Raw genomic sequence first — 24729 nt, 5'->3', positions numbered from 1 at the left:
GTTTCCCCAAGCATATGCATCTCACCACTTTATTCTGGTTTTACTTGATATTAAATATTTAAATCGTATAGGAGGAAGCTTTCACATTTCATCTGAATACAGAAGTCTTCTAGACGTCTCTAATTATCTTTTGCCAAATCCACTTTATCTGTGATTAGTATGAAAGGCTGAATGTTTTTGTCAGGAGCTTATAGCTTTGCTTTTGTAATAGGCTGCATTTTAAGCAGCCAATTGGATTGGTGCTGGCCTTTGAAAAATGTAAAATGCTTTGAAGGAAGACTTAAATGAACCAATAAAGATTGTGCAAGCCCACGTTTAATCTCAGGACTATCTGCATTATAGTTAAAGCTCTGGGAAACTAAAGGAATTGCACTGGAGAATAATCAAAGGGTACAGCTTTATTACATGTCTGTTCTGAAACGAAGGGCCTGTTTTCTCTGGCTTACGATACTGTGCTTCTCTGATAAAAGGAAGACGACAGCACTTTAGATACCAAGTTGTAAAATTTTCAGGGACGTGTCCAACTGTGGATGGTTAATTTGAATACAGAATTAGCACAGGGGCTGTATGCAATTCTTGCTTGTGGTCACCAAAAATAATTTTGAAATAACTTAAGATGAAGTAGGCCCTCCTGGAGGATGAATCCTCCCTTACAATTACTTCTGATTGTCAGCTCACAAACAGGTCTATTTGTTTGCTTGTTTGTTGCTTTAAAACTGAAAGCTCAGTCATTTCTGATTTGAAAAAGAAAAGGATGCTTGTTCACTAGCATGCTTTAATCCTGATCTGGGGTGTTTCTCAAAGGTAATAATTAAAAAAAAAAAAAAGACTAAATGGAGTTATAGATCTGACACAGAAAATAATGTGAAAGATCATTTCGTCAACTCTGTATAAATAAAGAAAGCCAAATTCATGTAACTTTAAGAAAAAATAAATTTATACTTTAAAGCTAAAACAATTGTGGCACATCTAAGTGATATATTTTTCTCTTACTTTCCTTCTTGAGCAATTCATGAATCTTGCCGTTTGCTCCCTTACAAACCATATAAGGCAAAAATACTATGTGTATGTTTTGTATTCATGTGCTCTCGAGCTGAGATGAGTACATCTCCCTAAATACTTCTATGGTTGCACACTACAATTGATTATTTTCTTTTGGTTGCATCACGGGGATTTTTAATACCAAATATGCTGAGAGTTGAGGGGTCTTAAGTACATTGCTTTTATTCTTGCATGCCATTTTTGTATTCCTTTTTGGAATTTTATTTTCATCGTCCATTCTATTTTCACTGTCTTTGAGAATGGCATTGAATTAGCACAGGCTCTGACAGTGTTGTGGGGGCTTGGTTAATTTTTCCCCCTTTTTTTTTTTAATTAATCAAATAATATTATATTTTTGAGTTTCCACTATGGTGCAGGAGATTGTCACTCCTAAGCAGCACAAAGAATATTACAGACTTTCAACTAATTATGCGATAATTTTTAGCCTTTAAAGGTAGGTGGAAGGAGCTGGGGTTAATAGCTGGGAAGCCCTGGCTTTCAGTGTTAATGCCAGTCTTTTTTAGGTGCTTTATCTTCCATTATTCAGTTTTGATCAGAATTTGTGTGTGATACACTCATACCTATGCTAGACATCTACAAAACAATATCCTGACTTGCTCTTAAAATGATTAAAGAAGGGCCGGTTTCTTTGCCCTGATTACCCCGTCAATTACTTAGCATACTATAGTATTAGTGCAAGATTATCTTTAAAAAGCTTAATCTCCAGTCTTGAGAGTCTTATTTCATTCACAGAAACACAAGAGTATCTTGTCCTTTTCTTTGCTGTTACTAAACTGTGATTTATTTATTTACTTATTTTGCAAATACAGATTTGTAAAGTATGCGTTAAGGTCACATGTAAGAATAACGAAAGGCTGAATTAATCTTTTTATTAAGGGATTCTAAAAGTTTGTCTCTTGAAAAGCAATTAGGAAGTGTTAGCATGTGCTTGTGGATTAACTGTATGCCAGGTTAACAACTGACAAATCATCAAGACAGAAAATGACAAAACCAACGACTACAAAGTGAAATTCTATTTCTGTCCCCAAAAAAGCAACAGCAAAATACAAAGCACGTACCTCAGCCAAAACCAAACACAATAACATCCTTGAAGCACTGGATCTCAAGAAGTACCTGTTCTTGTAGCTTGCTTGCTGATCTTAATTCCTAGGATGTAATTCAACAGAATTAACTTTCTGTCCTTCCATATGTGTGTGCACATGTTAACAGAATGTCAGTTTTCGTCTGTCCCCTACCTCGTACCTGCTGTGGTCACGTACTGTGTTTTTTACATGGCTCCTAGAAGGAAGCATCACCTTCGTTTTTCAGCCTCGAGGGTGTGAAGCTGTAATATCATTTCTCCGCCCATATCTGCTCTGCTAAAATGTCACAAAGCATCAGTTGCCACGAGCTCAATAAATAGAGAGGTGTACTATGCTGGGGGAAAGAAACACTTGGAAGTGGTTTTCTAGGTCAGTGGCACACAATGGAGTCGTTTTCTAAACTCCTGCAAGAGGTGTTCTCAGCTCTCAGGGAAGTATTCTGCTGGGGATCTTCTCTCTTGTTGGGATTCTTAAAGGTGGAAGAGGAATGAAGTTTCTGGAATCCTGTGTCGTAGATGGCCAGGAGTGAGCTGCATGCATTTTCTGCTCGTTGACTTTGACATTTTAGGGAAGCCTGATAGCCATTAGAGAAGCCTAAAGAAAGCTTAGCTATTTCAGTCAGGCTTTTCTTTGAATTCTACTGGTTAACTGCTAGGTGAGATCCTGGACTGAATAGTTCAATCCCTCTAAGAAAATGCTCTAGTAAGTACCAGCAAACATGATTAGCACAGGCTAGCTTTTTTTTCTAGATACATCTTGCTGACATTTTAGGTATTTATCCTTCTTAAAATACTTTAAGGCTACACTAATTGTTGCTATATTTATAGAAAGAACAGTGTCCTGTGTTACTGCACAGTGCTCTGTTTATGTGCATGCCTTCTCTGGGAGAAAGCCTCTGGTCACTGGAGCAGTGATTTATTGTACGTCTGAAGCGAGGAGGAGCTGGCCTGAAGGCTGAGCAGGTCTGTGGTCATCACCAGCACTGGAAGACACTGTACAGACCGTGGCATCTCTAATGCGGTTTGTTTCTGTTCAGTGGTAGTCCTTAAAGCAGCCTCTGAGAAACGCAGCACGGAGGAGCCAGGGCTCCATTATTGCTCGAAGGCGAGCCGTGTTTTACAGAAGCAAATACATGTACAGGGTGTTTTGGAGGGTGTTCTCCTTTGCCACCTCTTGCCTGCAGGCGCGTAGCAAGCCCACCAGCAGTGGCAAGTACCCCAAGTGCTCCCTGCATACGAGGTTTCAGCCCGCTGTGTCCCGGGTGCAGGTCTGTGGCTCCGTGGCATGGCATTTGCATTAATGACCTGGGCTTTTGCACCAGCTGTTTGCCTGCGTGTCAGCTGCTGCAGGGATAGCCAGCAAAGATTTACAACTGCAGAGTATTGCAAAAGGAGTGACCCGCTACCCAGAACGAAAAGGGTGCTAGGTCTAAGCTGTTCTAGTTGTGCACCTTGTTTTTAAAGCGTGGAGGCAAGGTTCAGATCCACCTTGACCCTTTTACATTAGACTATTTTTTTCCTTTGTAAAAAAAAAAAAAAAAAAAACAAAAACAAAAAAAAAAAACAAAGAAAAAAGTGGCACTGTGCAGCTTTTTGGCCCATGTGTACCTGAAGCCTGTTGTTAGGTTAGGACCTTTTGATATCCTTGTCAGATTAATGTCTTGTTGAGATTTTCTACTTTTTTAGGAAATTCAGCTCACCCACTGCCACCAGTGGGATTGTGTGATTTTTTTTTTGACTATTATTATTTTTTTCCCTTTTGATAACACACAAGCTAGGCTTCATTGATCTTCCATATCTTTTATTTGTGGAGATGTTCCCAAGAGTCATTGTGTAAGTTTTAATTGCTTATTTTTTGTTTACTCTTTTTTGATCACTTTAACATACATAGATGGATATGTAATATTTAAAAATAGGATAGGTTGTAATATTTTAAAGGGAATCGCCTTGAAACGTCAAATATTCATCTAATATCCTGTGGTATGTTACCACTAAAAGATGCATTTGCAACTCTGCTTTTGTAATAGAACTTTTTTGTAGCCCGTATCATCTGTAAAAATAGTACTTTTGAAATAGTTTTGTAATAAGTTCTTTGTGTGGTGATGTAAAACTCTGGAATATACTTTCCTAATCTTATATGCCAGAGCAGAGACCTGAAACCACATCTTTGGGCTCTTGCAGCAGTAAGGAAACTCACTGAAAGCAGTGGCTGTGGGGATCTTCCAGTTAGATCAGTTGAATGGCCTTGCCCTAGCTTTATGGAATCCTCAAATAACTCTCCTGAATTCAGCTTTAAATGACATTTTGTAAGATATAAGTGTAGTAACCTGTGGAAATAGTTCATGTTATCTTGTTTCTTGTGGAATAAAAAGTACCAAATAGTATTTGTAGGGTTACGCTCATCTCAAGAAGCTTTAATTTTGAACTTTTTCCTCTCCAAGTCTGACAAGAACTATTAGAACTTGCGTGTTGCGGTTTGTTAAAACATGTAAATTTATGTTCAAAATTGTTTGTCAGTCTCTCAGAAAACTAGAAGTAATTAAATAGAAAGTTCTGCAGATTTGTGCCATTTCTGTACCCTCTCATCTCAAGATGGTGTGAGAAGCAGACAATTGTAATAACTTGCTGCTACTCCTTTCCAGCTTAATTTGATCCTGTTCCTTAATTCTGACAGATTGTTTTTAATTTTCCCATCTGTTCCATAAAAATCTCAAATGATTGACTCTTAGGGAAAAAAAATAATGTCTAATAGCTGAGCCATTTTTAATGAGTTGGTACGAGTTATTTAATGAGACATGCTGAAGAAGGCGTGCCAAAGGAAAAATTGGGCCTGGGGTGGTGGCTGTGAAGAAAGGCAAAGGGCAACTGCATCTTTTAGAAGTCCCTACCATTCCCTTTAACCTTGGGCTTGGACTGCTGCTGTCTCCAGTTTCAGGCAACGTACTCTGCCTTGGAATGATGGTCAATATACATATATACATATACATACATACATATATATATATATATATTCAGTAGCAGTAATTCCTTATCCCCTTTTGTGCCATGTCTACCCTCAGACAGTACTGCTCTTGCAAAAATGAATGGCCACATAAAGGGGGAAAAAAAGAAAATAATTAAAGAATAATAATTAAATTTAAAAACATTATAGACTGTAGTTTAACTTCATCTCTTCTAGCAGCCCACACTGCAGCTCCCAGATACTTTGGGGTTGTGTCAGAAAGAACCCCCATTTCTACAAAAAGAACGAATATTCACTTTCAGTGTCTCCAAAGGCTAAAACCTTTGCTTGAAAATTGCCTGCAAATGACATCTTGTGGGGCAGGAAGCCATCAATATGCCATATAGCTCTTTGAGAATAACAACCATGAATATAAACGTTAACATCTGGACTTCCCCCTTCTGTTTTGGTCTTTATATATTATTATAATAAACATTAATATTATTTTTGATAATCATCAAGTAGCAGTTACTCTGGCAGCTTGAGACTGCATTATAAAATCAAATAGTGAAAATAAATATACAGCTCTTTTACAAGGAAAGTTAAAAGTTTGACTAAACTCTGCAAATATGCTATTGTTAGTATAATCTATTGTAGAATTCGTAGAATAATGAATTAACTTTCCCATTGCATACAGTGACAAATATATAACAAATGACATAATGCTGCTATGGTAATAAGCATAATACATGCTTGTTTTTGCAGGTTTTAATGGGCTACCAACTTAGGAGGGAGACTTTTGTCTGTTTTCCTTTTTTTTTTTTTTTTTCTTTTTAACTAGTAAAATCAAAGTGTAATTTTACTGGAAAAAAGAGTGGGGTACTTCAGTACTTCACACTTTATGAGCATCTCTGAATACTCAGCCCATCAGGTTTCCCTATGACATTCATTTCAAACAGCCAGGAGGATGGGGGAAAGATTAAAATCTGACTTTTAAACCACAGAATGTGGTAGCAGTTAAAACTGCTTCTGATTTAAATTTGGACAAAATTGGACTTGGATAGTGTCTTTTTTAAGGCCCCAGTTCAGCAAGTGGCCACAGATAGGTGCTGCTCAGTGCTTATGTGGAAGTCTGGTTGTGAATTGGGCTGGATTGTTCCTAAAATTTAGATTATCCTAATGTGGGCCTGTTAGGAGGGAAGAAAATGGTTTTAAGAAATTCTTTTCTTGTTATTGCTGTCTTGTAGCCATGTCCCTAGAGTTGGTCTTTCTTTTTTTTTTTTTTTTTTTCCTGTTGGAGAGAAGAATTGATTGGCGAGTTACTTTATCTATATGGCAGGAGACAAAAGTGACTTGCTTTGGGAACATGACCCATTATCTATTCCTCTTGATGGATTTTGGTCAAGAATCTTGTTGCATTGTGTCTCTAGTAATAAATCTTCTATGTATTTATGCAGTTAAAATGAAATTCTCAAGATGTAAGTTTAATAGTGCTGCATTAATCCTTCATAAAGCATTGATCTTTTGTTTTTTATCTTCTTCCTCAGTGTGTCAATCCTGATCTTTAATACTTCTCGGCAGTGCTTTGTAGTGGTGAAGCAGTTCCGCCCAGGTAATCCTCTTTTTTTAGATTTACTTTTGCTCTCTTGTGAAGCAAGCTTTAAGGGTTTAGCAGTTAAAAGTTGGTGCATCTGTGGTGATAAAATCTTTGTTCTATATTCTGTTCTTTGTACGATAGCCTACACTTTTCAATAGGTTGGAATTTCTAACCAAGGAAATTTCCATTACAGATGAAACGAATGATCAGGGTAGCCTCACGTTCTGCTTTCGGGCTTGTCATTGTCCTCTTTTGGATGAAATTTCAAACAGCTCTATGATGATCATGCAATAAGTTGTATTTATTTGAAGCTCCTTCTTTACCTATCTAGTATTTAGCTGGGGGCTTTTGTTCAGAATCACAATATTCCTTCTTTTTATTTTTATTTTAAATTAAAGCAGTTTATGTGTTATTGTGTTTTATATACCTGCAAATTTAAAATGATAAAAATTCAGGACTGTTTATGCTGTTGTTTCACTAATACGTGGACAGTTTCGTTTTATGAGATATTATGAATTTTAGTTAATATGCTATATTTTTTGGACTTTTTATATGTTTTTTTTTTTTTTAAATTCCAAGCAATATTTACTTTTTGGAAGTTAAAAATGAAATGCATATTGTTTGCATGCTAATTAAAAAATCACAAGATATTTCACTGACTGTTGCTAAGAAACCGTTCCAAGACTGTTTATGATAGACTTTATTGAAAACTTTCTAGCGTGGTGTCATGCTGTCCTTGCTTACCAACAGAGCTTGATAGGCTCTGTTTTGTGCAGCACTGTTATAATAATAGTGCGTATTCCTCACGAAGCACTGTGTTGATTATTACATGGAGAGTTTGTTTATCTGTTTATCCATAATTCAGTGCCTTTTATTTGCCAGCTGAATAAAATCGCTCATATAGCTGTTCATCAATTTGAGGCAGTCTTAGGCAAAAGCCTACATGTATATGCATACATATATAAATGTACGTACGTAATAGCAACACAGGCAAGTCCATTATATCGTTTCCATGGAAATGTCAAATCTGCCTCAACAGACTGGATTGTTCTTGGAGTTGAACTGTTCCAGAGGCTGGAGCTGTTCAGACTCCTGGCCGTAGGGACCGGTGGTCGGTCAGACATCCCATAGCAGCCCAGTGAATGCAACAATGCCCCTCCATGACTCACATCACTATTATTACATTTCCATCAGCTGGTTATTGCCTGCCTTGGTGCCTGTTTCAGAGAGCAGAAGTGAAGGCTGAGACTTTCTCATTGCTCGCCCCTGCCAAGGTCCCACCAGGAAGGCGATAACGCAGCCCTTTTCTGGTGAGCAAACAGCTGCAGCTCAGGCACCAGGCACGTCCCCTGCACGCGTGGCGGGTGACATCTGTGCTCGCCTTTCCTGAGGGTGTGGTGTCACGGTCAGGTTTTCCCATTTAAGTCCGCGCTGCTTCTGCAGGCAGTTGTCCCGCTTCGTACGCACATTCCCACCCGGTTCCCTTTGGCGGCACCGACCCTTATGCAGCCCCAGCAGAGGTCTGATACGGCTGCAGGCAGATAAGGTGGAGGGTTAGGCAGCTTATCTGGCCGTCCTGAAAGAGCTCGTGGTAGCTTGAAGGGTGGCAGGAGCATGCAGCCTTGGTGAGACACGCAGGACTGTATTTTCCAGTGTACTGTAGACTTAGGCCACCTTGAATGGTCATAAAATTGGCATTTGGAAAGAGCATGGAGAATGGAAAGTTACACCTGTATCTCAGTAGTTTCCATGTTAGTTCCTCACTCATTACTTAGTGACCAAGGTTTCAAGCAATGCTCATTATAGCAGTTAGATGGCCGCACATTCTCAAATATAATAAAATTGTATGTTCTAGGGTAAGGCTAGCCTTAGTACCTATGGACATGTGCCCTGTTTTTTTTCACTGTAAGAATAATGACCTTTCAGTGGATTGTGATGTTTGTTTTTGCATTGACTCAGAGTAAGCAGTATCAAAGATTTGAGTCATAAGCCACGTTCTGTTTCAGGAGACACTAAACTCTGGTGTAATCAAAGAGAAATCAGAAGTTTACATGGAAGCTATCACGTTCCCCAGTCAGCTAAACCCCACTAACCCCTCCAAGTCCAGACTGTTACTTTATTCTCTCTAGCAAGAGCAAACAAATCCCTGTACGGGTCATCTAAAAAGACTGCTCTGAATAGCTGTTACCATCTTATTTGACCAGTTCAGTTGAGCTGCCCTTCCTTCATCCCACATTTGCAGGAAGAAGGGCAAGTACCTCAGTTCTGTACAGTCTCCACTCTGAGACTCCTCATTGCTGAGCTTCTCCAGGGTAATTAGTCAAGGCGCTTAGTGAGCAGTAGATAGTTGTTTGAGTCCTCACTGCACTGCTGCTGGTTGCATGCATACATCTGACGATGGAGGAGGCTGCCTGGTGGTGAAGAAGTGGCTCTGTCTGACCGAAGTAGCGTAAGCCATCAGAGGACGAGAGAGAGCAACCAGACACAGCACCGGTGGGTGGGCCACGGGGCTGGCAGCCGAGTCCTGGGTTCTAGTTTCTGCTGTATGAACTCTTCATGCTTTTGCAGTAAGTTGACAACCTGTGATGAGAAAGAGGAAAGTCCCAGGTTTCCATCCAAAGGGCATGCCCTAGCCAACAGACCACAGGCCGATACTTCATCCGTGACTTTATGTCCCCTGGCATGTCAGCTGTGCAGTCAGTTTTCCACCTGCAGGAGAGAGATGGGGGACTCCTCTGTTCCCTAATATTAGCAGGCAACTTGGCCTTCTGGGTTTTGCTTCTATATGAGACAGAAATTGAGTCTGAACCTTTCCAGGCTTGGTGATAATGAATTCATACGTGATTCTGTAGTGAACACTCTCTAATTTTTGGACTCCTTTAAAGAAGTGACGAGTACTGCTTGTTTTCTTCCTTATCTACAGAGAAAAGCTGTTAGTGTGCTTTGAGTGCTGGCATATTCCAGGGTTTTGCTCTGAGGAGGACTGCTCGACTGGGTCCTTCCAGGAATGTAACTTTGATCCACATGGAGCCCAGTTGTGCCGGGGGAGGAGGAGAATGGCAGGTGCTTGCTGGAATGACAGGATGGGTTTCAGGGATTCAGCAGCCTTGTAACAGAGAGTTACTGTAATCACAGTTTCATATTTCTGTTCCCACACTCTTACCTGCATCCTGGTTTGGTGCCTAAGTCCTCTACTGGAATGTATGCTTTGTGCCCTTCTGTATTTGCTGATAAAGGTATGTCAGTACTGACAAATCAACACAATCTTCAGAGTATTCTGCTCATCTCAGCAAGATCCCAAAGGCAGTTGTCATTTGTGATAATTGCCACAGCTTTTAAAATTTTTTGGATTAACAACAATATTCACCTTTCAAGGATCTGCCCCTCAGACTCTGCATTGACTACTCTTTCTGTCCTCCTCTTTACTGCATTTTAAGAAGAAAATTGAGCTCTACCATGTCTTTCAGTTAAAACTGGAGGCTTTTTTCCTTAAATGCTTGCATCTCAAGGGCCTAGGCGTACCTACTACAAACAGCTTTGAAGGTCTTGAGTTCTGAACAATGCTAAATTTTTGGGCACTCTGCACTTCATGTTTCTATGTAGACTGACAGCTCCCATGAAGTGCTGGTCTTCTGTACGACCCTTCTGAGTTGTCACAAGCAGTCTCACAGAAGAAGCCTAGGCACCAATTTCTGGGATACAGAAAGTGCTTGAGAAGTTGTCACTGTGCTACTTTACTTTTACACTACGTTTCTTTAGGGATCTGATTGTGTACCACAGTTTTAAGAAATAATGAGCTAAATGCAGTAACTGGAAGAACAAAAGGTTGTCCATTGAACTTAAGCTCTTTTATATGCCAGCTGTAGAAGATTTAGAAGGGGAAATAAAGGGTGAGCTCATTTGAAAACCATGTTACACATACATGAAATATGGATGTAAAATATTTTAATGGAATAAAAATTGTTTCAGATTTTAAAATAGTTTTATTCAGGGTGGTTTATGACACCCTCATGGTAACCTTTTAAGAAAAATAAGGGGGTAGACATGACATTTTAAATGGAATTATACCTGTAAATTAAAGTTACCGTGATCGGGAATTGTCAACAATGATTCTTTGTGTGTTTGCATCCAGTCCTGCAGTTCTAACTCAGGCAAAATTTCTGCTGACATCAGCGAGAGGTTTTGCTTAAATGAGGGCTAAAATCTGGCATTTGCACTTTCTTTAGGAGTCCATTACAGTGGCAGCTGTTTGTAGATTAATTCAAGAAGTCTTTTTCAAACTCCACACAGGAATCTGTGCAAGGAACTATATGTTCAAAAGAGGATTTTTTTTTTTTCAAACAAACATACATGCTTTTCATACCCTTTCTAAATAACAGCTGAGTTGACAGGCTGAAAGACTCATCATTGTGCACATGGTACATAATGTACAACCCAACTTTCCTGCAAAATAATTGCATAGTTTAAATTAAATCCTGATATCCACATTGCCCAGCAAATGGAAGCTGTTCGGAGCTTGTGGGATGTAGACTTCTTGGATGAACTAGCTTCCTATTTTTGTTTTTTATTTTTTAAAGGTATGCATGAACTTATTTCAAATGATATAAGCACAAATAGAGCTCAAAGAATAAATTTACAGAAGTGGCAAAAGAACTTTTATTCTCTAAAGTTTTCAGTCCGTTTTCAGAGTGTGATCATTTTAATAGATAATACTACTGAATACTTGCTGCTCTCAATGCTCTGATGGCTGTAAATTCCCAGGCAAAATTCATATGTTATATATTTTTTCCATTTAATATGAATAAACTCAAAAAACTTTTCTTTTCCTTTTTTTTTTTTTTAAGCTGTTTACATGTGCGAACTAGAAAGACATCGTCCTCAACTCTTTGAGAACCAGGACAAGGAGAGTTTATCTCGTGTAGAGGATCCCTTACCTGCTGTGGTAGGAGTGACATATGAACTCTGTGCTGGCATTGTAGACAAGCCAGACCTTTCTTTAGAAGAAATTGCATGCGAGGAGATCTTAGAAGAGTGTGGCTATCGTGTTCCTGTTACAAACCTAAGGAAGATCACTTCTTACAGGTAAGTAAAAACACTGCATTTTTTGTGTGTCACAGATTTCTGAAGTGGCTTGAACGTGAATTAATGTTCTAAGCAGTGTGTTGGAGAAACATGGACATCTGAAAGTATGTGTAAGGTGTAATTTTCAGCAAGCAAAAGGAGCATTTATTAAGAATTTAGGAATGAAAAACTGATAATTACAGGATGGAATTCCAAGTGAGAATTCAACTATTGCTAGAACTGGAAAAAAAGTAGCATTAGGCTCTTAAGAGCAGTTTGTTACAGCACTAGAAAACTGCCTGGCTTTTCTGTGCCAGGCTTGTTCCACCTCTGATTCTTACTGTTCTGGTATAAGTTGCTCGTGATGGGCTTTTACATTCTATTAATATGAAATATAAGAGCTTGTGCCATTTGGTCTCTTCATATATTTAGGGCATAATTAATGCTTCTTTTAATTGAATGGTAATTAATGTTATATATTTTGCTGATTTGACTGTGGAGTTTTCTACATAACATTTGCTGCAGTATTTTAAGTAGCTATTGAAATAGATTCTAACGTGTTTTAAAATCTATATTAAGAGTAAGAGGAAAATTACAAAAATATGAGTTCCTTAAAAAAAGGAAAGAAAAGAAAAAAAAACTCAGGAGAAACTTTGCATGCAGCTTTAATCCCATTTTATCTCCTTCCCAGCTTTTAGTATCGCTATCAAAAATATATGTATCTTTGTATTTTACAGAGAAAGCAGCAGGTTTTTTACTTTCTTCATTTTACTTGACATCTCCATTGAAGTAGGCCTTGTCATTGGTTTTTAATTTGGGAATTGAATACAAATCCACAGCTGTCAATCCTGGCAAATGTTATTTCCTGCTGGATTAACAAGCAGTGCTTCTGTTGAGGGGAGGGGTGAATCACAGGAGCTGTCTCTTACAACTCCTTGAAACTAGATTGAGGGTTTGTTCTGCTGAAAGAAAAAGTGCCTTCCAGATTTCTGAGGAAAAGCTGTCTGTAGCATTTCATAGGCTGGGTGACACTGATGGGCTGTAGCATACAGATATATACACATAGCCACAAAATAGGAAGAGTAGAATATAATTTCTGTAGCTGTCAGTATAGAAGTTTGACTCAACAACGATTCTCAGCTTGCTAAAATAGCACACATTTCTGGTTGATAAACATTTTTTTTTATTTTATAAGTTGATTTTTTTTTTTAATTGCACTGAGACTTACAAAGAGAGCATACAACTGGAGTTTTCTCTGTTGAGACCCACGCAAAGGATGCTTAATATGTTAATCCCCCAGTCCTGCTTTGTCTATGTGGGCACAGCTTTCTGCCCATGGAGATCCATGCTGAAGTCAAAAGGCCCTGTTTAGTATTTACTTTTTCAGATTAATGTGAAAGGTTGAAGCATCAAAGATGAATTTTTTACAGTTTCTTTATTGGACTTACTAAATTCTGTATTAAAATTTTATTCTAAATGTTATGGTCTTGCTATTAGCAATATCCTGTTACTCTTCCTTCAGCCAAAGTCTGGCATATCTGTTTGATACTTCTATTTGATGCAAAGACAGGAAATAATTGGTCCCCCTAGACTCTGCTGAGGACATTTTTTTCCATAATGGCTATGGTACATATAAGAATTTCAGAGCTTTTTCTAAGTGTAACAGGTTTTTCCAAATGGTTTATGCTGTTTCATGCTGTGAGTGTCAATGCAAAGACATTGACATAAAGTGACATTAGTGCACCATGCATGTCATCAATAGTTAAAATGCATCATGCAATTCTTCTATTTTTATCTATCCCAGTGATCTGTGTAATAGTAGCTCTATATTATTAATTGTTCCATTGCAGCAGGTCAGAGAAAAGCCTTAGCAAATGCAATTGGAAGGAATTTTGGGAGGATCTCGTCTAGACTGCTCCTCTTCCAAAGATCAGGGTTTAAATAATTTCTGACAAATGTGCATCTGTGCTTTCCGTAAAATCTAATCATTTCATAGCCTCTGCAAGCATTCTGTTCGAAGTGGCTAACTGTCCCTACCATAAGCAGGTTTTTCTGCATATCTTGTCTGAATTTCCTGTTCTTCATTTCAAGTCTGTGATTTATTACCCTGTTCCCAGTGGATGCAAAGTACTTCTGCACCTTCCATGCATTTCTTTGAACAGGTCTCCTCTTGATTTTAGTCTATAAAAAGCTATCTTAGTTGATTTAAGCCTCTCTATAGACTATGTTTTTTTGATGTCTGATCATTCCTTCTGCTGTCCTCTGCCTTCTCTCCATCTGGTCTGCATCTTTCTTAAGAACATAGTGCCCAAAGTGGAGCACAGTATTTTAATAGAGGCTATACCAGTTTCAGATTGAGTGCAGTCATTATTTCCCTAATCTTACAGATGATTTTGTTTATATGCTGTAGTAAGATGTCTTTTGCAGTTGCATTATGTTGTTGACTTTGCTCCATGAGTCCTCTCTTATCTCAGACTATTTCCTGCAGAAGTACTGGACTGTCATTCTTTGAATGCAGGCCTGTCTGTCTGTGTGCTTTTGTTACTCCTGCCTACACACGAGACCTTTAACTTGTTTTCACTGAATTGCATCCCATTTTTTCAGACCAATTCTCCAAGTTGTTGGGATGATTTTGAATTTCAGTACTCATCTCTAGCTTCTCATAAATAATCCATCCCAGCTTTGCTACCTGCAGTCACTCTTTCAACATGCAAGTCCTAAAACAAAATATTGAATTATATTGAATTGGTGCACAGTGGAATTCGTTTTGGTGCGTGTTTCCAATTCGACAGTGATACCCACTCCGTGAGTACCATTTTCATTCTAGATTTGCACCAATTTCACAGTTTCTTCAATTTCTAACTATATCATGATTTTCTAGCTCCTTAATGAAACAGTCACATTAGACAGAATCCAAAGCCTTAAGAAATTGAAGTTATATTGTTTGTGTTGCTAATCCTACCCACAAGAGCCGTTATCCTATTGTAGCCGGAATTTTTTGACTGCACATCATATATTCTATACAAATCTGTTAGCTGTTGTTCTTTTCTTGATGCAAAAAGTGCCCCATTAAAAATATTGATTAAAATATAATGCAGAATTACCAAGTTAAGTCTATTAGATTTTTGTAGATGAAAGCTGAGAATTGCATGCAGTGAGAAGGCTTTCGTACAAGCAGGAGCTTCTGTGATACATCCTTCGGTCTGAAAGCAAGGAGTTGACCTGTATGCCTAATGACACCCATTTCTAGAATCATGGTAATGAGAAGGAAATTGCCTGACTTGAATAAAAGCAGACCTGGCAGAAGGATATGGAAAGCAGACGACACAACAAATGTAAAGGGAGAAGCAGTTTTGGCCAGAAGAGTAAATACAGTTTTGTGGCTAATGGATTGAGAAGGGGAGGGACATGGACAGTACATAGGAAGAACTTAGACTGGGGGAAAAATGGAATAGTTTCTCAATTATAAATGAGAAGAAGAGATGAAGCAACAATGCAGGGAAAGAACATGGACTGAAAAGTAAATGGACTCAGGAAAAGTACATTCGTTGTGGTGGAGAGGAATTCTTTTAAAGAAATGCGGACAGTTCCTAAACTTGAAGCAGAACTCCTCTCTGTTCTCAAGAATTGGGTGCAGTAAAGACTGAAGGTAATCTGAAAATAGCATTTTCTTCATATTTGTTACCAGGGTCTGCAGCAGTGTTTTTAGAGGATTTATTATTATTATTATTAAAGTGTCTCAGCTAACTGGAAAAATTAACTTCTATACTGCTACAGGTATTTCAAAAGCATTTACAAATGAACCGTTGGACTCCATTTTTAAGCTCTGTCAAAGCTCCTGTGACATGATACTAATCAGATAGAAGTCAGGCACCGAATTAAGCAGATCTCCGACATAATTACCTTGAATGATCCACAGAGTAGCTAGAGTCGGTGAGAAAGCCAGGAATTGAGAATGCATGCTATTTGAGCAAGAGTCTTTGGAACAAATTGTTCCAGCAACAAGGAGACAGCATGCTGTGGCTGAACGAAGGAGACTGAACTGGAGGCAGAGCATGAGAAAGACAGATATATTAAGAGGGGCTTGATTACAGGAGATCAGAGGACTCACATTTTTGAAAATCAGAAATATCTGATCCTATGATAGAGTTATGCCAGCCAGAAACTGGATTTGAGTGTACGTGGTTCACCTGTGTAGATGGAGGCAGGAATCATTCTGAAAAATACATTATAGTTTTCACCCTTGTGATGAGTTTTCCCTTCTCAGCATGGCTGCAAAAATTGCTACTTTTGTGACTGGCACAAAGTGAGTAGCCTCATTTTGCAATTAGAGTAATTTTTTTTTCTGTTCTGTCAGCAACTAATCAACTTTTGGAGACTTCATTTTCCATCGTGATAGTTTTGACACTTAGGGTTGTGTTGAGTTCTAGTCAGCTATGTGTATGGCTTCAAGTCAAAAATTGAATGGATGGTAGGTGTAACTGTAAACTGGGACTTCTTGAAAATGGTTGTCAGTGAAATTGTTCATTTTTAAAAGCTCTAAAATGAACCTGTGAGCTTTCATCCGGTTTTGGTTTCTTAAATGCACAAACTTGAAAGTGAACTAGCTTTACTCGTATATCAGATAAAACAAATTTTCTTTCTGTCATCGTATCCCAGCAGTTTTTGATTTGAATCCCATGTGGATTTTAGCTTTGAGTTAGTTTCTTATGTTGAAATATTTCCAGCTATCTTCCTTGGGACTTGTTTCATTACAAGACAGGGACAGAGAAATATGTTGTTGTTGTTGTTATTACTAAATATGTTGTTATAATAATTGTCATTGATACTTACAGTATTTTCTTCTAGTTCTCAAAATGTTTGGTCATCTTGAGGAGTATTTATAAAATGATTTGGACTTCGATAATATGTTAGAGCATCAGGAAAAAGGTTACTTAGAGGCTCTGGTTTATCTTTCTTTCCTCTTCATCCCATCTTCATTTTCTCTCACTGATACAAAACTCTTGGATATGAATTTGATATAATAGGATCTGCAGGTTCCCAACCCTGCTGTAAAAAATTCAGATGGATTAGTTTAAGGGCCTACCTATATTAACATAGGTACTTTAATCTTCCTACATTTGAATTTTTTCCAAAAGTATACAACAAAGGAGGGCATTCACAGAATTAATATTGGATGTTCCAATTACCGTGCTACGGCTATTAGTCCCTGTGCAATGAGGTAAAAATGGTTTGTATTCACAGGTTATTATGTAGAAAGAATAACGGCCTTCAAAATGCTGGAGTGCATTATAATTAGAAAGATCACCTGCTAGTACACCTGTTGGGTGATGGCATAATGTAATATAATTTTATGTTAATTACTTCTCTGCTTTTTTCCTGCACCTGCTGCTTATAATGTCAGAACTGTACAAAGGTCCTAAGAAGCGACAATAGGAGCTGCATGTCACTGTTCATCAGTTTACATGGGGCATGCCTAAATAGATCTTGATCAGAGATTTGTGTCACATTTATATGTAAACTTGAACTATGAATTCACAATATATCCACATACTGCATCCAAATGGTTAACATTTTATAAATAGATATATTGCATTGAAGGTTTTCACATTTACTATGTTAGATTAAAACTAAAAAATGTATTTCTGTGTTAACAGGAGCACATAAAAGTAGTTTTATATAATTTATTAAATATTAAGAGATGCGAGATTTAACTTTTAATGACTGTCTGTCAGAAATCTGACTTTAACTAATACATCTTCCCAATTACAAGTTAGTTTATTTGTTCCCCACCTTTCAGCAGAGGAGCACAGTATGAATCCTGTTTATTTTGTCATAGATGTTTGTCTGTTCCTTCAAATTAAAATATTGAATGTAAAAATTGATTTGCATAGATGAGTACCTGGACATGAGAAAAGGGGAAGTTGAACTTGAGTACACACTTTGAATTTTGACCCTGCTTACAAATGTGCATGTGTGTGTACAGAAGAATTTCAAGCTGAAACTCTCTGTTAATGAGCATAGGCACTCATAGGAGGTAGACTCAATCTCTTGTAGCTTGTGAGAACTACTAAACATTTTTTTAAAGCACTATGATTCTGCCACCCAACTGTAATCAAAATATATATTTTATGCTTATGATCTTAGACTTGAGGAATGAAAAGTCCTGTTTTGTGAGCTCCGTTTCAGGTGCTGCAGATTTCCTCATATATTTGATGAAAGGGAAGAGCTAAACAAAGACTTTGTGATAGCTGCTATTGCTGTGCTTCAAAGACAGATTGCAGTGACAATCTGTCTCTTGTGTTTCCCTGGTCTAAGAGGGAAGTAGAGATAAAACACCCTCCTTACAGCCTCGTCCTGCCAGCCAGTCCCACCCCTGGGCAGGAGGTGAGGAAAAAGCACTTTGCATAAACTGCATCTCTGCTGTGCTGTTGCCTACAAGTGCGTTGCCCACAGGTTCGAAAGCATGGTTTGATCCCAGTATTGGGGCATTTTATTAAAGTGAAATGTGGGACAGCAGCATACAGTCTGGTTTTGATGCGTTAAACTTAAATTGAAGTTACTGTTGTGATGAAAACCATATGGCTTCGGTATCCTCAGTTTGATATGCTTACATTCTTAGACTTGCTGCTGTCAAAGGTAGTAGAGGTTTCTTACCATCTCTGAAGCAATGCTTAAAGTTTATTACTAAAGATTTTGATTTTAAGTCTATCTGTCGAAGTTACAGGGTTTGTGAGCTTAAGCCCTAATGATTTGACAAAGAGTCTCTGTCAGCCACGTAGCTGTTAGTTGCAATAACTATGAACTTCTCAGAGTATCTTCATGAGAAAGGGACGAGTAAATCAGAGCTTTGTTTTGTATAGATCATTTGCATTTGTCCCACAGTGGTAAATGAGAGGCAGGCACATCAAAATACATCTGGAACAGTGAGCTGAGTCAAGCCAGGTGGAGTAGGTCTGGGTCAGTACGAGCCATGCCATGCCTGATCCGGGCAGCACGGTGCAAAGCCTGCAGAGTGAGACTGAAGCTTGAAGTCCTGCTGTGGGGCAGTGCAGCGAGTTCAGACCCTGCTTGCCCTCCCCCAGAGCAGGTCCCCCTTGTGCTGGAAGGGGGGACACCTTTGTCAGGGGGTGGTTTTCCCAGGGTGAAACTCATCACTTGCGGTCCGTGTGTGCTGACCCCTGTGATTTTCACAGATGCAAAGCTAATGAATATAGTTGTAATCTGTTAATAGGTGACTCATTTTAGACCAAAAGCATTTTATTTGTAGTGTGAAATACTAGGGAAAAGAAAAACATATGTCACAGACTCAGGATAGAGGAAGAAGGTAGCAGTAAGCAGAAGTAATAAAACCATGAATAAAGGCACATCAATGTTCCTTAAACAAAGGGCTCAGAAAGTGCAAATAATCGTGGAAAAGCATAGGAAGTTTCTCGTGACAGATAAACCTGAAAGCATACTGAAAACATAATTGTAGCCTGTTGCCTCTTCAGCAGGTAGATTTGCTTTTTCTCACTCCCCTCTCTTCCTCCCTCTGCTGAAATGTATACACATTTTCAAAAGTATATTTTAAATCACGTTATTACTTCATCCAGATGGAGACTCAGATTGGTTTCAAAGCAACAGACCTGCTAACTTTTCATTTCTATAAAAAACAAAGGTACTAAGACAAATGGATTGGCAATAGCACTGGGGTTTGGTTTTTGTTGTTGTTGTTTTTGACAATTTTCTAAGGACAGGCAGAATCTAGAAATATCTGAGAGTCTGGAAATGTGAAAGACAGCAGTAGGCAATATTGGAGAACGTTTAATTTAGTAAAGGGCATTCCATGTGGGTCCGTGCAAAAAGTAGCAGAGTAAGCCAGAGTATTTCGATTAAGAAATATTAAATAGAAAAGGTTTTTTTTTTTTAATGCATTACAGGATGTTCCTGTGTCAACCTATTACTGAAGAGGTTGAAATAGTCGTGTAGTTAGACAACAAATGCAGTGAATATGTGCATAAATAAGGTAACACACCAGTCTCCAAAGTTACCGATCTAAATAGTGAGGGGATTATAAGTAGTCTTAAAAATGTCAAGTGTGCTGTTCTGGGGCAAAAGTAGAATAGAATAGCATGAATATTAATACCAGCACTTTTTGATTTTATCCAAAGCGCATTTGGAAGTTCTTACTAGCCTCTAATGCATAACACACAGCAAAGTTGTGCCAGAAGAAGGTAGGTAATCAAATAAGAAAGGATGAACATGCGGCTGTGTCCTGTCTTGATTATGTATTATTGCAAATTTTTCATTGATTTCCATGGCAAATGATATGCCAGCATACATGGAGAAACCCCACTTGAACCGGCCCTAACTCTGGGCATCGTAACAAAGAAAGACTTTGATGTCCAGTGCTTTCATCTTTAAAGTGTGTTCAGTATAGTAGCCACTCTTGGTGTGTTCATAAGAAAAGCAATGCTGATTTATGATAAGTGTATGAGTAAATAACACTATGAAATAACAGCATATTGAAATCGCTCAGTGCTGGCTGAGCTACAGTGACAAGAAACTGAATCTTAAGCTATAGCCACACAGCAAGCATTTTTCTTTTAGTTTAAAGAAAACGTGTGTGGAAAGTGAACTCCTGTGATTTCCACAGCTGCAGCTATTTTGTAAGTAAATGGTCACAGGTGGTATAGCAGGAGATTTATACTGTAAATACTCAAGCTAAAAAGTCCTTATAGAAGGGCTTCTTAAATAAAGTCTCTATGTTTTTTGTATATAACCTTTGCATAATATCAAGTGGACATGGGTATAAGTCCATTTAAGAGCATCTTCGTTCTCCAGGTGGGGCACCCCAGATGAAGTTCAGATTAGATACTTACCAGAAATAATGTAACATTAAATATATTGTGCATAGTCCTGTCCTTTCTTACAGTACCTGTAGAGATGAGCAAGCTGCATTCTCTGTGTTGGAAATTTTGCAGTATAAATTAACGTTTGCTGTTTATTTCTTAGTATCAGTTACCCAAGAACAATTGCTGAACCCCAGGCTTCCTATGTTTATTTTACTACTAAAATTGCAATTCTTGCAGAAACAATAGAAGAAAAAGTATTGCTGTATAGAAAGGAAAGCAGATCTGGCTCTCCAGTTGATTAAGAAAAATAAAATCCTTTCTGCCTTCTCACACAAGAAAAGAAGGAAAAGAGCCAAAAAGTGAACAAACACTGTACTATTTCATCAAAATGTGTACTGTCAGTGAGGCACCTTGCATGGGCAGAACTCCAGAAGTGAGGAATGGGCAGCACATGGTTCAGTGGCAGATAACAAGGTGAATAAACTGGGGTGGACCGCTCACTGAATGACCAGAGCGTAAATGGCCAGCAGTGATGGGTTCTACAAGGGATCGGTCTGCTCTTCATCGGTATTTCCAGTGTTGCTCTTTAACATTATATATTATTGCTTGATAATACCAAGAAAATGCATTGCATTTTACCTCATGTAAATTGTCAGCATTCTTAGCAAATTGAGAGACAAATGATGACCTTCTGGTATAGAGTGGTTTATGTTGGGTTAGCTGGGAGACTTAGTTGACTGACGATTGGGTAAGCGCGGATGCATACTCTAGGACCATAACACTGCTACAAATCTTAGAATCCTCTGTGTCTGTAATAATTTAGAGGCTAATTTTTCAGCTTTCTCTAACTTCAGTGAACTTTGGATCCATCTTCAATATGAAAAGTCACTTGTAATCATACAAAATGAAGAAGTTGCAATTACAAAATGAGTTTTTTTTTGAAGGACTAAATGAGTGGGTTATGTACTCATCCCTTATTTAAAAATATGTAAATGAATTTGTCCTAAGGAAATAGAGGATTAACAAATAAGAAGTATAATGCACAGCAAATGGCCTAACTGAAGAAAGACTACATAATCTAAAATAACTAAATCCACTGTAATAAATTTATCAGGGAGACTGAATTATTTCAGATACATGCGTGCTTATGGTGGTCCATTTGGGTCAAGGCTAAAGTTCAGGAAGGATCGAGAAAGACTCTCAGGCTGCCTTTCTATTCTTGTATCTATCCATTCCACGAGTAGAGGACTCCAGCTGTGAATGGACGTAATCTTCTTAAGTAAAAACTCTAAATATTTGTGTAACAACAAGTAAACGAATGTAGCATAATAGCATACAGATACACTGAGGAGCTTAATTCTGTTGTTCGTAGATCTCTGTGGGTCATGGTGCAGTCCTGTTGTCACCAAGATCAACTGAAGAAAAACTTCTGTTGACTTCAGTATATGTAGAACAACTGTTCATCAATTTCAAAAAAAGTTTATCATCTTCCCTCAAGCTAACATTTTCCCAAAGTTGCAGAATATATTTGAAGATAGAAGCATTTCATATGCAGCTGTGTTCAAAAGTGTTGATACTTCAGCATGAAAGTTGCAATCAATTACATTAACAGAGGGTAAGGACGTATTTTGGCATTGCTTAGGGACGCAAGTTAAGGATCCAGGTTTCCAGGTACCTAGCTACCATATTTTTATCTAAAACTAAGTTTCCTCTCTGCTTTTTTCCAGGTCTGGAGTTGGTGTGACAGGTTCTAGGCAGACGTTATTTTACGCAGAAGTAACAGACCAGATGAGAACTGCTGAAGGAGGTGGCCAGCCTGAGGAAGGAGAGCTGATTGAAGTTGTAGAAATACCTTTAGAAGACTCCATGAAGTTTGCTTATGATGAGACTTTCCCGAAGACGATGGGCGTCATCTTCAGCTTCATGTGGTTCCAAACCAACATAGCACCCAAGCTGCCAAAAAAATAAGATCAAAGCACTGTGACTTTCAGAGAAGCTTTCTTGCTGGTTGTGGGTACAAAAAACTGCAAATCTGCCTGCCTTGATCAACTCAACTCACCACAGAGTTCTCAAATCTTTCTCAAAATAAATTTGGAAGTGAAATCTGAAGTAAAATCCTCACCCAATTTCCATCATTAGCAGAACAGTAATGGGTGTCTCTGAGACCACGGTTTGTCTCTGAGAGGCAAATGTTGATTCTCACTCAAAAGCTAATAAATGTGCCCTCTTCTCTTTTTTAATGGCAATGCTCTACCACTATTTTGAAGAGATACTCAGGGCCTCAGTGCAGCTGCTATTCCAGCCTTTTGCTGTTGTCTGTAGGGTCTGGTAGCTGTGTATTCACTCTAGTTCTCATAGATGTTTCCCCTAATTTTTTTTTTTGGGGGGGGGGGGGGGGAAGGAAGCAAACTTAGTTACAGATATCCTAACTATGTTGTTGAGCTCTGCACAGCTTCCAGGGAGCAGCTTTCTCTGTGATGTGTAGCTCCCGTACCAGAGAGAAAACATTTGCATTTCTGAACATGCAAACCTTTATTTCATAAGCAAACATGTCTGTAAATCCTTCTGCTAATGTGTCATTCAGACTATAGACCAGCTGTATGGCTGTGTACTTCCGTTTGCGCCCGCTAGAATGCTGAGCAGCCGGGATGGGGATGAATGGTGGGGGCTCCGACTGGAACACATGCTTGTTTGTTTGTTGTATGGATAATAGTTGCTTAATTAGATCAAACTTTGTCATCTAGAGCAGGACTTGAGAGGCCAAATTCTTTTCATTTGACTCCGAGGTGACTAATGCAAGTGATTTCTCGGAGGTGTTCTGTGGTCTCGGATTCCTTATCGCCAAATTGGGAAGAATGAGACTTACCTCTTAGATAGCGCTCCTTGAAATCCAACCATCGGAAGTGCTTTAATGAGAGGCTTTATCATCATTTGTGCAGTTTACATCGAAGGCCGTGCATCCTGCACAGACACACTGAGCAACGCAATTTGATTTAATAAAGTGGTCTAATTGGAACGTATATTATTCTATCAGCATGGTTTAGATGTGGACTATTTGTCATGTGAAAAACTGTTAATAGCATGAATGAGAGAGAATCAAGTCTGGACATTTAATTATGCAGTTGTTTATGCAATTCATTGAATTAATGTTAATTAAGATGACTACATTATCTGTGCTTGTAGGACTACAAGGTATTTTTAGATGCCGAGTACCAAGAATGTGCAAACTTTCACATAGCGGCTGGGATAAATGCAGTGCGGATCAGCTGGAAGCGATCATGTCTGCCAGGTGATTTGAAAATGCTGCGGATCTAAAAAGGTGTTTAAGAAACAAATGCATAAATAAAAAGCCTTTAAAACTGGTACTTGCTTGTTCTGCTGAGAGGGAGGAAAGCTCATGGGAGAGTCACTGGAGAAGGAGTAGTCGCAGTCTGTGGCAGTCAGACACCTCTGTGAGAGTGCAGACACATTGCATAGAGCTGTGCCTGGTCCGCAGAGCTGACGGCCGAGTTGTGAAAAGTAAATAAATCTCATCTGTCTGATGTATCTACAGTATAAGGTGTTTCAGGGTGGGGTCTGCAATGCTTTGCATCCTTACAGGGTTTAGTACCATGTGTCCCAATTGCTGCTGAGGCATTTAAAAGCTTGTAGAATATGGATAATAAATAATGTCTTGCCTCCCAAGTGTGTGTGTGTTGGGACAGGAGTGAGGGCGCTGCTGGATTTGCCCAAATCTGGCCCAAACTGCTGCTGCTGGGCAGCAGAAGGCTGTTGCCCATCACCAGAGCAGTCCGTCCCTCCCCTGGATGCAGCCATCAGACAGAAGCAACGCAATGTGATGCACACAGAGAACGGTTGTGCCTGGTGTTGGGCTGCACAGTATCAAATACAAAAGTATCGCCATCCTTTTCCTTCCTCCCTGTCAATTTTGTTGGTGATTTTTGTAAGTAATTAGGAAGGTTTGAAAATGCAGGAGAAAGGGTTTGAACTTTTTTCCAAATGGAAGATGATTCATATATATAAAAATACAACCAGGGCAATTCAGATACCACTTCTCTCATCAGGGCTCATTTCAGAGATCATAATTAGAGCAAATCTGATATACATCAGCCAAGCCCAGGCAGGAGAAAAGTGCTTCTAATGGAATCTT

General features: G+C 38.7%; 1 protein-coding gene across 3 annotated transcripts in view; it reads left to right on the top strand.

Annotated features, from left to right (window-relative positions):
* NUDT14 (nudix hydrolase 14) overlaps nucleotides 1-23944 on the top strand; it is a 60209-nt gene extending 36265 nt beyond the window's left edge. For all 3 annotated transcript variants that reach the window (XM_013183069.3, XM_013183070.3, XM_048080629.2), the window contains exons 3-5: nucleotides 6632-6696; nucleotides 11526-11763; nucleotides 22307-23944. In XM_013183069.3, the coding sequence (XP_013038523.1) occupies nucleotides 6632-6696; nucleotides 11526-11763; nucleotides 22307-22547 (544 nt within the window). In that variant the 3' untranslated portion in view covers nucleotides 22548-23944. The remainder of the gene's footprint in view (nucleotides 1-6631; nucleotides 6697-11525; nucleotides 11764-22306) is intronic.
* The last annotated feature ends 785 nt before the right edge of the window (nucleotides 23945-24729 follow it).

This window comes from Anser cygnoides, chromosome 5 (assembly GCF_040182565.1).
Source record: "Anser cygnoides isolate HZ-2024a breed goose chromosome 5, Taihu_goose_T2T_genome, whole genome shotgun sequence".
Lineage (NCBI taxonomy): Eukaryota > Metazoa > Chordata > Aves > Anseriformes > Anatidae > Anser > Anser cygnoides.
This window is presented reverse-complemented; position numbering and strand designations above follow the sequence as displayed.